At 37.4% G+C, this 13,094-nt stretch overlaps 1 protein-coding gene across 1 annotated transcript; it reads right to left on the minus strand.

The window, feature by feature from the left end:
- Positions 1-613: 613 nt before the first annotated feature.
- On the minus strand, positions 614-9,673 carry LOC135610197 (conserved oligomeric Golgi complex subunit 1-like). The gene is made up of 6 exons (XM_065104382.1): positions 7,380-9,673; positions 6,797-6,991; positions 5,361-5,653; positions 4,985-5,170; positions 1,792-1,969; positions 614-1,331 (listed from the first exon to the last, which is right to left on the minus strand). Exons 1-6 carry the CDS (start codon positions 9,591-9,593, stop codon positions 1,152-1,154), a joined length of 3,246 nt encoding a protein of 1,081 aa, XP_064960454.1. The 5' UTR covers positions 9,594-9,673; the 3' UTR covers positions 614-1,151.
- Between the last annotated feature and the right edge of the window lie 3,421 nt (positions 9,674-13,094).

Genomic DNA, 13,094 nt, shown 5'->3' on the forward strand with positions numbered 1-13,094 from the left:
ATAAATTAAAATTTTAATTAAAGTCTAAGAGAAATAATCACATATAGCTTACATGCCAATTATCAAAACTTTTATACTTAAATCCAAGTTTCACTACCAACCATTGCAGTTTGCAAAAAGAAATGATATTGATATAATTAGTTTGTAATAAAAGAGTCATATTCTAAGTTGTTTTCTTTTCTCTGGTGTGAGACACTTTCAACCTGATTATACTCTGATATTTATTTATAGGATGGATATATGTATTTCAACACGTTCATACGGTCATTGATTATATAAATTAATCATACGAAAATTTTAATATGATTTACCAAAATATACCTTTAGGTTTGGTTTTCTACAGCAGAACATCCTGTTTTCTTTTGGGATTTTTACCCAAAAACATTTATCTTTCTCCAAATATCCAAGATATCCACAAACAATGATTCCTTCCTTTTTTTTCACTCACTCTTAGAAAAATAATTAAAATACAGAATTTAAAATACCATAAGCGAACAATGTAAAAGTTAGAAAACAATATATTGAAATATTTTTTAATTAAAGCAAGGTAAACATGACAAAATACTAACATGAATAACTTTTTGAGGAACTCTTTTTTTGTGTGAGAGGGAAGTTATCATGTAAAACTGATTTTTTTTTCATTATATATAATAAATGACTGCCAGTATAGTCACATTAAGGAAAAAAACAAACAACCAAACAAATAATGGCATTCCCTAATTACCTACAAAAAGAATTTATCCAAACAAGTTTATAAGACTTACACCCATACCTTTACCTTTATTTTGATATACTGTAGATGCAGTAACAGATACAACTGTGATGCCCGATTTCTACCTAAGGATTTGATCGAGCTTCTACCTCTTCAACTTCCATGATTCCATAATTTGGTCAGGGAACTGCAGATATCTTGGAACTACCTTATGATGAAATCATATAAGAGACATCTTGACATCTTAAACAATGAAAAGTAGCTGCTAACTTGCGAAACAGCAAGAGTACCACCTTCCTTTCCTCTATTACACATAGACGGCGTTGCTGAACCGAGCTGCTGTGACTGAATGTTGCCAGCTCTGTTCCTCTCCGGTTAAAAGTAATCACATGGGCTTCGATCAATTAACGAGACACTGATGAGAAGCAAGCACAGGCATTTAAGAGTCGAACATGGCAGTGCCTGATGTAAGAGATGATAGAAGTCCTGCTGCTGGGCCAGGGAGAATGTCGCCAAAAGTTGACATAGCAGCTGCTGATCTGTCCTTGAGCCTTCCGACTTGGGAGTCGGAAAGCATAGAGCCCCACCTCGATGTACTCTCTCCAAATTTGCTACCAACCTATAAATTTTGGACGGGAAAACTAAAATGTAACTGCAGTTCCTAATTTCCAGATCTTTGAAACAAATGGAAATGCCATGAATCTAATGAATTTGACAACTTGTTTAGTAAATTGTATCAAGAATTTCATGAACCGTTAGAGACTATTTCTGACAGTAAGCTGGAACATGTAGGCCAACGATCAAACATATGTAGGATGCTAACTCGGTAAATTCATTAGCGGGGAGCTACTGAGCATGTCTGTGAAGATTTAATCCCACTCATGAATCGTGCGCACAATTGATAAATGAGTATTCAATAATATACTCAACATTGATATCATCATTTCATAATAGATATTTCAGTGACACTTGTTTATGCTGAATGCTCTTGCATCAACTTCCAAAGGATCTATATCATCACCAAGCCACTAAAAAAAACATGCAATCTAATCAAAATTAAAATAAGTTCCAACTAGTACCTGTGTCATGATGGACTTCAGCAATGGCGCTGCTGCTCCAAAATTTGGACTATCATCAAACTCAGGCTTCGAAGATTGCCCTCCATTTGAATATGCTTTCCAAGGGCTCCTCGCTGTGGTATCATCAGCTGCCTGCAGAGCTGATTTATGTGCACCTCTTGAAGATAAGGCAGGAGCACTAAGGAGGGAAATTCATATCAGAATCACACCAAAATTGATAACATTAGCAATTAATATTAAGCAAGAGTATATATATGTTCGCTTAAGAAAATGCTTTAAAGAAATCTAGATAAGATCCACTTATTTTTCAAGAAATATATTATACCAAACTAATTATTGACCACAATGACAATTACCCACTAGTTCAACTATACTGGTCCTAAATGCACCAACTGTACCAGGCATACCAGCACTTCAAACAATACCTTTTCATTTCTATCAGCAGTATACCATGGTATCTTGGAAATTAATGGTCTGATATTATATTGGTCAGCAGGGACTAGCATTTAAATCCTTCGATAAATACACTCTGTCAGCATCTCAAAGAGGTCCAACCTTGTCCTCATCAGTTCCTAGCTACACCGGCAGCCTCTCAAATTCTTCAATTCCAACAAAATACAGTCCAGTTGACCAATTAAGGAACACTGCAACTAAAACCTTGAAGTAGCAACCCTCACAATGAAGAGCTTCAATTTTGGTATTTACTGACAGCTCTTGGGGAATCTGACTATATCCTTTTTTTTTTTCTTTTTGCCAATCTGTCCATATCATAGGCAAATACGTGTTCCACCTCAAAAATGTTCTTACTAAACACAGAGGCTGAAAAACATTTGCATAAGTAGTTCCTAGTCTAGAATCCATTCAATTGCATAGTAATGCAACGAAACAAGTTGATACTAGGAATATTCACCAAGCATTTCGACACATGAGACCATCCTTACTATAATTGAAGTAGCTGGTTGACTAAACTCACATTTATTTAGAAAATGAAGCAAAAGCAGTTGTTGCAGACTTACATTTACTTAGCATGTTAATTAGTTTTGATCCGAAGTCATATTTTCAAGATGCACCTATAAGCAAGCTTGATACCTCCATCCACAAAACCCAATACCATCTCTTCTTGCTATAGAGGTCAATACCTACATATTTTATCCAAACATGTACTTCTCCAGACTAGCATAAGAACTTAAGTCTGATTTGAACTCTTAACGCTACTTTGTCAATTTCATTTTATTTTTAATGCAATCGAGTCACCTAATAATACCAACTTCCATCATATGCTTCTACTTTATTGTTGTCTCTCATCAGATAACAGCTGGTCATATCATTGTAACTTAACATAAAAGATCGTTTCATGCGATTCATAACACCATAAGATGATCTTTCAATGACTGGGAAAAATCAAGGAACATACTTAATATTATCTTCTTCATATTCAACCTTCTAAGTTTCGATTTTCTACCACTATGCATGCTAGGCAAGTATTCTTCTAAGAAAAAGATATATGGCATGGTACTTGCTCATTTCATGTTCACTTGTTTGAATCACTCTCCAAATATAGACTTCTGACAGCTGAATCAATTTTCTTTAGTTGATCTTGCCAATCATCTGCTGTAGAAAGTGCTAATTAAGATTAAACAGCAAAGAGATTAATACTAAATATGCCAAATATCCTCTTCAGAGTATGCAAATAACTAAAATTTCCTTGTCTTTCATCTTTCCTTCTCAATTTCTTACTAAATTTACTGATCCTAACAAGAGAGAATGAAACTGTGAAACATCATTTGCATGACTTCAAAAAGTAAATTGTTCTTACTAGCATAACCATAAAGGAAAAAAAAATTCAATTTTTTGCTCAAACATCAGTGAATGTCAATGCTCTAAAAGGAAGTTAAAAGAGTTGGTGAGTAATAACCCCCAGGGGAATCTAGGAGATACGGAAATATGATTAACCAGAAGAAAAATGTAAAGATTTCTGATTCTCATTAACTATATTGAATCATATACAAACCTATTATTTCTAACATAGATATAAAAAATGGATCTTTTGCTATACCTCCAGATAACTTGGTTGCTCTAAAAGGAAGTTGAAAGAGTTGGTTAGCTAAGTGAAAAAGAAAAGAGAAAAAATCATAGAAGATGTGGAGATAAGATAAATTGAAGGAATAGGCACAATAGCAGGAATGACAAAATTGACTTCAAAGAATTTATCATATAATTTGACACAGATATATACTTCGATTATAGATTGGTTGAATCCCATTTCTATTAAATAAGAGCAAATCACGGTTAACTAGCCTTTTGGTGATCCAAGAAAAAACAATTTTAAACCTTGCATTTGTATAGTTCATGAGAAATTTGAGCATCGTACAGTTCTGACAATAAAATAAATAGATAGCTATCAATGGAGACCTATTACAAATCCAAGGCCAAAAAGTTTTCCATCCCACCTTTAGACACTTGGCCATTCAAAGCATCAGCCTAGCAATCAGAAATTTAAAAATGGCATGTTCTAAATAAATATTGGCCTTTTAGATGCAGAATAATATCTTCTTTTATTCCTTGCTGATTTAAATACAGAAAAAAAATATCATGTTTATGTCATATAAATCATAACTTTTATAACTAAATGTTGCTACAATTATTAAAGCATGATAAATCTCTCGAAGTTTATATTGTCAAAGAAGCCTGTTTCTATGTTGAGTACTACTTAGTAACTTTATTCCAAGATATTCCTCAACTAGACAGCTTCAGTCAACGAGCAACCACTCAAGTGATTACATGATAGTAATGGAAGGTCACAGGATTCTTGCATCGTAGAATGGCAATATTTCTGAACTGGTAGATTGTGGTGTATGGGTATTAATGTGCATGTGGGTAACTTGTCCTGGAAGAGAATTCTAGGGAACAGAAACCATTTTTTCTAACATGTGTTCTCTTTAGCAACTGCATTTTTATGAGCTGGACATTGTAAAATGTTATGACAGTTCAAGAGTAAGTTGTAGTAGCTTAAAATTGTAAAGCACAAAATACAAGGAACCAAAGAAGTGAACTTCATAAAGGAAGACACTGATAAAATAGTCAATGGTAGGTAACTAAACTCTGACACTAACCCAACCATGACCCAGCACTTGCAAATTAAGCATAATACAATTAGCTGCTCATGCTTCATATCAAGAAAAGTGGCACAAACCTGATTGGAAGATATTTAAATCGAGGAACTGTGGAACATCTCATGATGTTTGAGCCGGTGTTTGATTTTGTGGGCAATTTTTGGATAGTGTCAGTGTACATGCGATTAAGTTGAACCAAGAACCCAAACAAGACAGCAAATCGCTTGTATGATTGTTTCTCATTTTCCCATAGGTAAGGTTCATACCTGCAAAAGTATCACAAGAAAAAAAATTCCAAGTACATTAACTCTTCACACATGTAACCTTATACATTCTCTCATGACAAATACAAGCGGCATTACTTATCAAGTTTATTAATATAATTAATGCAGAAAATTCAATAAAAAGACTTCAATCCGTATCAGTAGCATCAAAATTTTTGGAAAGAATGCTTACGTTGCCCAGTCAATGGGATCCAACCTCTGCGAAAAGCTATTTATCAGCCTGATTATAGTCTCTGCATTAGCACAATCAAGGTGGACTTGTGGCTGTTTCCTTCTCAGTGAAGGTTTCAGCGCTACAATTCTTGATGAATCCTGTTCAGGGTTACTACTAGCAAAGTCTCTGCCCCCAGATAGAATGTCAGCAATGAATTTTAGGTCGAGCAAAATTTGCAAGATTCCTTTTTCTGAAACCCGAGATTCACCACTCTCCACAGCTAATAATAACGTTTCATAGATTTTAATCACCTGTGAGGCAATATGTTAATAAGGAGCAGAACAACTTCAGAATTGCTCGAACACAGTACAAAATTGATCTCTCAGAAATATTTTCATATGTGTGTTTCCATGAAAGGTTGAGCTCTTCATCTAACTGGAATAGAAGTGACATTAAGCATTTACAACATAGAAAAACCTTCTCCAATTGGAGGATAATTGACATATCATGATCCATGAATTGAAATTTTGGATTAAAGCATTATTCATTAACTGTTCAACTTGTGGCAGGTACTTCAAATACCTAAAGATGAAGACTCTAACAAGCAGACACTGAAAAACCTAGCATAATATACTTTATATTCTGTTTATCCACCCCACTAATCTTCTCCGTCACTGCTAGAAGCCAATATTTCTGCCCTTGTTCATTTGTCAATACATTCCTTCTGCTCGATAATTTTAACCATGCAAAGATGAGCAAAAGGTCCCAGTAAAAGAGGCTACTAGCTAATTTGATAGACGATTCGGAGTACTAAAATACCAAACTGACAACTGAAGTTAATTTATTTAAGGTTTAACATTGGTTTGCATTTTATATCTTTTCAAGTTTGTAGTTCTCCCAGTGTGTTTCTAATTTGGCCTCTCAAATAAAACCAGTTAACTGAAGTGACCAAGTATGTAGATTGATTAGACTGTACCCTAGTCTGGACAAAAATTATATGAAACCCAGTCTAGACAACACCCCTATTATTCTGTATATATTATTATATACATTGTTCTTTATATCTTTCCCATACTCCATTCCTTACCAAACCCTCCTAATTTTCGAGGTGTCACCAGACCTTGTTAAAAACTTCACCTTTCAATGGCAAATGATTCTCTGCTTGTATCAATGACTCAACAAAACCACCATCAAATACCATTTTTATTTCCAAAATCAACAACAGAAATAGGTAAACATGATGATTGTAAAAAGAACATTTTAATTTTCAAAATGGAGCAAGAACAAATAATATCAGTGATCCCAGATTAGAATCTGTTAAAATCTATAAAAACAAATTATCATTTACACATGGAAAGGAAAATGTTTTATGTGGATATGTGTGATGAAACTATCTGCAAGAAAACTAGTACCACTCCATAAAGTGAGATATCTAGCAAGATGAAGCAACATACCTTTTCTAAAAGTTTCCATGCAAATATTTGCAGTGTAAATCTCTCGAGAACATGACCTCCAATTTTATGAATTTCTACGCACGCTTGAAAGAGAAAGGAGGTAATGTAGAGTGAAGGCATGGAAGGAAGAGCAATTGTCATCTCCAATGGGTCCTCTTTGGATTGATCTTGTTTGATAATTGTTACTTCCCAACCCTACATGAGCAAAGTTACTTGTGTAAAATTTAACTAGACATAACTAGTCATCTCTCAGACCACATTTTAAGACTTCAAATTAAAGAAAACAATACAAGGATACCATACATAACAGTGAAAATAACTTCTATCTCATTGAGATATGAGAAAATGCATTTACTTCAGGATTAGCAAAATTAAATTAGACATTATTCTCAAGTGATAACATATATAAATTGATCATAATGAGCATTACAAAGTCAAAGATTCCATTTACACAAATATCTAGAGAAGAAATTAAAAACAAACCAAACAATGAGATTTAAGGGATCTACTCATGGAAAATAAAAAAATTATTAGAACTATTATCATTACTAACTACTCAGAAAATTAAATAAGTACCATATACCTGCAAAGGTGTCGATGCAGATAATGTATCATCTCTATTTAGATCCTTGGAAAGAATCAGTGCTAGTTCATTAGACACCCATATAGTCCACAAGCTATGAGCTTTGATGCATAGTTCTCGGAATGTTTTGTTCAGTTCATCAAGTTTTGGGCATGTGTTGTCATCCAGTGAAAACAATGCAGCAGCAGCTGAAAATGTTTGCCTTCTTGGATTATCGAGGAATTGACTCCTAGCACTTTTAGAGATGTCAAACGTAGGCCTTTTCAAGCTAGAAGAGATTGGAGAGTTAAAAACCACCTTAGATTGCCCAGGCAAAGGAGATGATGGTAAGCTAGCAGAGACTGCACCAATCATATCTTTAATCCACTGTCTTGGGGAACCAAGAATTAGTGGGATATGACTTGAATGGTTTCTCAATGCAAATAAAAGACGTCCTACGAAAAGTGATCTTCCAACAAGTACAGAGTGAGGTAAAGAATCCTTGTCCTGCTTGTTGCTTGTTAAAGAAGCAGCAAACTCTGCAACGTCAACCTCAAGTTCCTTTAATAAAACAGAGATGGTCTTGTAACATTTCTCTTGGAGAAATGGTGCCAGTTCCTTTAACCTGAAAACAGAGTTCTGAGATTCCACAAAACATAAAAGATCCTCTAGTATGCTCTGGCTTTTGCTGTCCACTGCATCTCTGATTCGACTAACTTCAGGTCCAAGATACGCATTGAGGCTATTACGGAAGTCGTTCTCATAAACAGTTGGCTTAAGTGCATAAAGCAGTCCTGTTTTCTTTTGAATTGGCTCGGAGAACCAAATTCCACCACCAGTTGAGGGTTTCTTCAGGTAAGCTTGAAAATCATCCTGGTCTCTTGTACCTTTGGCATTCACAATAGAGTGAATCGAGTTCCTCAAGTTGATATCTGCAATCAAGTTCTCAAACTCGGTATGCACAATCTCCTTCATTCTTTTAGCAAATGCCTCTTCCAACCTATCTTCTAAGATGTCCTTTCCATCTTTCAGAATAAGCCCACGAATCTGGTTCCATGGTGACTCAATTTCGGAGCCAAAGACACTCTTCAGCCACTGTTCCAAGCTCTCCTCCAGACCCCCTCGACCATCCAAAGTTTCATGGACCAGTTTTTCAGCAGCTGCAAGCCCTTCTCCACTTCCAATTGCATCAATGATTCGCTTGCCACTCACCAGCACCCCAAAGATCTCATTACAGCAGTTCCTCAACCATGAAGAACAGGTCTGAGCAATGAACTCTGGTTCGAGCAGAGCCATCATTGCCTCCAATTTCTCCCGATGCGACTTCCAAAGCCTCACTTCCTCCTCAGGATGGGGAATCGCCCCAAACAACTGCGTCCCGGGTGGTGATCCAAGCACCATTTTGTAGAACAATGGCATTTCATTCAACGCGAGCAGGAAAAGCTCGCCCACTTGCCCCAAGCTAGATCTAATGATCCTAACCGCGTCACATAGCAAGGAAGAGAAGGAATCGGGAACCAATGAGTTATCCGTTAGCCTCTGCGCGATCCACGACCTCCTTGAGTCCAAGAACAAACCTAGCACTTGCTTCGGGTCAAGATCATCAATCGTAGCGGCAGCGGCGAGGGCGTCGGCATAGCCCGCGACCGTGAGCCCCTGGTCCGTGAGCCTCTCGCGGCTCCTCTGCGAGATCTGGACCTTGAAGCCCTCCACGATCTGCCACTGGTGGCGGAGCAGCGGGAACTTGGCGAGCATCTCGCCATCGGCGGCGTCGGAGGCGAGGAGACCGTGGACCTCCTTGGCTCGGAGGTACCGCCCGGAGGCCTCGAGGAGCATGGACTCGTCGAGGCAGCCCCAGATGTTCTCCGGGGTGTCGACGAGGTATTTGACCCTGGAGGCGATGCCATAGACCCGGGCGCGGGCGGGGTTCGGGACAAGGGCGAGGGCGGCGGGGGCGGTGACCGGGGTGGAGAGGGAACGGAGGGCGTCGTCGACCGCAGCGAGATTGGAGTCGATGGACTCGCAAGAGGAGCGTATGAGGAGGATGGAGTCGGCGGAGTCGATGAGGTCGCGGTAGCTCTCGCCGACGAGCTGGCGGAGCTCCTCCTCCTTGGCCTTGATATCCCGCCGCGTCGCCGCCTCCACGGCGCGGATCTCCGGGATCGGCTTTGACCGAAAGAGGGACTCGGCGTCGCGGGCGGCGCCGCCGTTCGTCGGCGGCGGAGGTGACCGCATGGCGACGGATCTGAGTGAGGAGAGATAGGGGAGTCAAAAGGGAGAGAGACGAATGTGCGAAGTCATGGGATTTAGAGAGCGAGAAGGGGTCGACGGATGGGATTTGGGACGTGAGTCTCGCACGGCCCATAGAAAGGTTTTACCTCATCAGGCTTACCTGTGATGTATAACCTTAACCTTGTCATTAAGCCTCTTTACCTCATGCCGTAATTACGGAATTTGAAGCGGGACAATATGTACAGTCTTATGTCATCTATCGTTATATTCGTAAAAAAATATTTTGACAATCATACAATTTTAAAATGATTAAAAGATCATTTTAATCCATGTAATTTTCGAATCACTTAAGCTATTATGCTTTATTCATACCTAAAATAACTCCTATATTTTTCAGAATATATAAGTTTTTCTCATCAAATTTAAGTTAACAGAGTCGATTTATATGATATGTTAATTCATAATAAATTATTAATATAATGATATATATAATTTAAGTCTAAAAAAAGGTTAAGATCAATTTTAGCCCATGTGGTATTAGTCATGGACTATTTAAGCTCTTATAGTTTATTTATGTATAAAATAATCTATATATTTTAAAATATATAATATATAAGTTTTTTCTGTCAAATCTGAGTTAACGGATGTTATAGTCTACTTATGTGACATGTTGATTCATAATAAATCATTAATATAATGATATATATAATTTAAATTTTTAAAAAAAACTATGGCTATCATCAATAGCGAGAGAGGTGTCGTCGTGGAAATGACCACTAGTAGTAGCATCGAGCTACTGTCGCTTAGTAGAGCGTCGTATGCATGTAGCCTCTCCTACGCTAATGACAAGCTTGAGAGCTTCCGATCCTATCTCTAGTGAATGTGCATCGACTAATCTAACGCTAGGCACGCAGTGATCTCTCGGTCCCTCTTCCTCATCTTAAGTATATTCGTCTCTACCACCTCCCACTTCGTCCTCTCTTATGCCTTTACTCGTCGCGCCTACGATGTGGTGATCTAGCTTTCCCTCACCTCCACCTCTAGCTTCTCCTACCTCTACCTCTCCATCTTCGTCCACTACTACGGCCTTCACCTCTTTCTCTTTCTCAACAAGATGGATCTTAACCATTTTTTAAACTTAAATGACATGTGTCATTATATTAATGACTTATTATGAGTTAGTATGTCATGTAAGTAATTTTTAATGTTTGTCAACTCAAACTTGATAGGAGAGATTTATATACTATGTTTTTGAAAATATAGGAATTATTTTAGACATAAATAAATCATAAAAGCTTAAGTGATCTATGACTAAAATCACAAGGGTTAACATGGACCTTAACATTTTTCAAACTTAAATTATATATGTCATTATATTAATGATTTATTATGAGTCAGTATACCACCTAAGTAAACTCTAACATATATTAACTTAGACTTAACATGAGTGTATCAGGACTCTAGCCATGAGAGTCTTAATTGAATTTTATTTAAAGGGGCATTTATATAAAACCCACCTAGCTAACCCCTATTAAAGAGGTGAAGAGGCTGACTAGGGTTAGGGTTAGTTGGGAGGTTGCTTCTTAGAGTAGGAGTCTTATTAGGAGTTGGTCAAAAGTAGGAGTCTTGAGTATGAGTCCTATTAGGAGTTAGGGTTTAAAAGCCCTATAAATAGTCATGTATTCATCATCTTTTAACAAGCAATAGATGAATCTTTTTAGCAGTTTTTGAGCAGCACCTTGGAGGAAGAAACCCTTATAGAGTTTCATGGAGGCTGATCCCCTAAAGAGATCAACCCCAAGCTTAGAATCTGCTAGGGTTCTAACACTTGGTATCAAAACAACATTCTTGGCATCTCGCTGCCCTTCCACAGCCATCCATCAGCCCTCCACAACCATCCAAAGCAATTTTCACAATTGCTTAAAAGATCGTTGTCGAATTCCACCGTCATCTCCACCACCGCTGATCATCTTTTGATCTCCCCATGAATTGCAACAGGTTCTGGTTTCCTATCTTACTGCTACTGTAATTTAGTTATCCTTATTCAAAAATCCAGCCATCCATCAACCCTCCACAGCTGCCCAAAGCAATTCCCACAATTACTTAAAAGATTATCGTCAAATCCTGCCATCATCTCCACTATCGTGGATCATCCTTTAATCTTCCCGTGAATTGCAATAGGTTCTAGTTTCCTATTTTACTGCTACTACAATTTAGTTATCCTTATTCAAAAATAAAAAAAAAATTGTTCCTATATTGCTGCATAAACTTTTCGTCATAAAGTTGTTATCTCTACGACGAAAGATGCACTACAGAATTCCAACTGCATAGCACAGATTGTTTGATCATGCTACTATATTTTTTATGTCCAAATCTCTATGAAATTTTTATGATAGCTTTGACACTTCGTAACAGTAGATTTCTCTTTAGTTTTGTAAAAAACTTCCTAATATAAACCACTGATCTTTTACGTCCAAGCTGCTAGATGCACTGTAAAATTTTAACCACATAACATAGTTTGTTTGATCTTGTTACTGTATTTTTTCTATCCAAATCTCTACAAAACTTTTATGACAACTTTGACACTTCCCATCAATGGATTTCCCTTTGGTTTTGTTAAAAAATTCCTAATATAAACCACTAATCTTTTACGTCTAAACTGCTAGATGTACTACAAAATTCCAACTGCATAGCATAGTTTATTTGATCTTGCTACTGCGTTTTTTCTATCCAAATCTCTATGAAATTTTTACGACAGCTTTGGCACTTCTTAACAATAGATTTTCCTTTAGTTTCATCAAAAAATTCTCGATATAAACTACTGACCTTTTACATCTAAGCTGCTATACTTTAGACATAAAAATCTACTACAGTACCTTTCCGTGATCCTCAATTTTTCCAAACCTTCCACCACCCTATGCCATTAACCCATCAACAGAAAAAAAAGACAAGGAAATCTCTGATCTACAGGCATGCTATGGATTCTCAAGATCCAATTGATGCCAAATTTGAAGCATGAGAATCTCGGATTGGATCACGGCTTGAATCGCGCTTGGAGGACAAATTACGCGCTTTGTTTGCAAAATTCAGACTTGGACAACCACCGAGTCCAACCAAATTTCAGCAAGGAGAGAGTTCAAAGAGGCCTTTAGAGAAAGAGGGATAGGCCTCAGACATGCTTCAGCCACGCATGAGGGTGGACTTCCCGTGATGGGAAGAAGGAGACCCGACGGGGTGGATTTCATGCGTCGAACGTTACTTTTCCTACTATTTAATATCAGATGATACTATGGTGGAAATTGATGTCATCCATCTTAAAAGAGATGCTATTCAATGGTACAAGTGGCTAAAAGACAATCATGGGGCTCTGACATAGAATCAATTTAAGAACGCATTACTGAATCATTTCGGACCTACGGAGTATAAAAATATCGATGGCCAACTCGTAAAGATTCGATAAACCTTTATGATTCAAGAGTACCAAACTAGGTTTGAGAAGCTATC

Source organism: Musa acuminata, chromosome BXJ2-4, assembly GCF_036884655.1.
Source record: "Musa acuminata AAA Group cultivar baxijiao chromosome BXJ2-4, Cavendish_Baxijiao_AAA, whole genome shotgun sequence".
NCBI classification, from domain to species: Eukaryota; Viridiplantae; Streptophyta; class Magnoliopsida; order Zingiberales; family Musaceae; genus Musa; species Musa acuminata.

Excerpts from the sequence above, each read along its gene's own strand:
- LOC135610197 (XM_065104382.1), bottom strand. The coding sequence starts at position 9,593 with ATGCGGTCACCTCCGCCGCCGACGAACGGCGGCGCCGCCCGCGACGCC. Across the intron at positions 6,992-7,379 it reads CTGCATCGACACCTTTGCAG|GGTTGGGAAGTAACAATTAT; the intron begins GTATATGGTACT and ends TTGCTCATGTAG. Across the intron at positions 5,171-5,360 it reads GATCCCATTGACTGGGCAAC|GTATGAACCTTACCTATGGG; the intron begins GTAAGCATTCTT and ends ATACTTTTGCAG.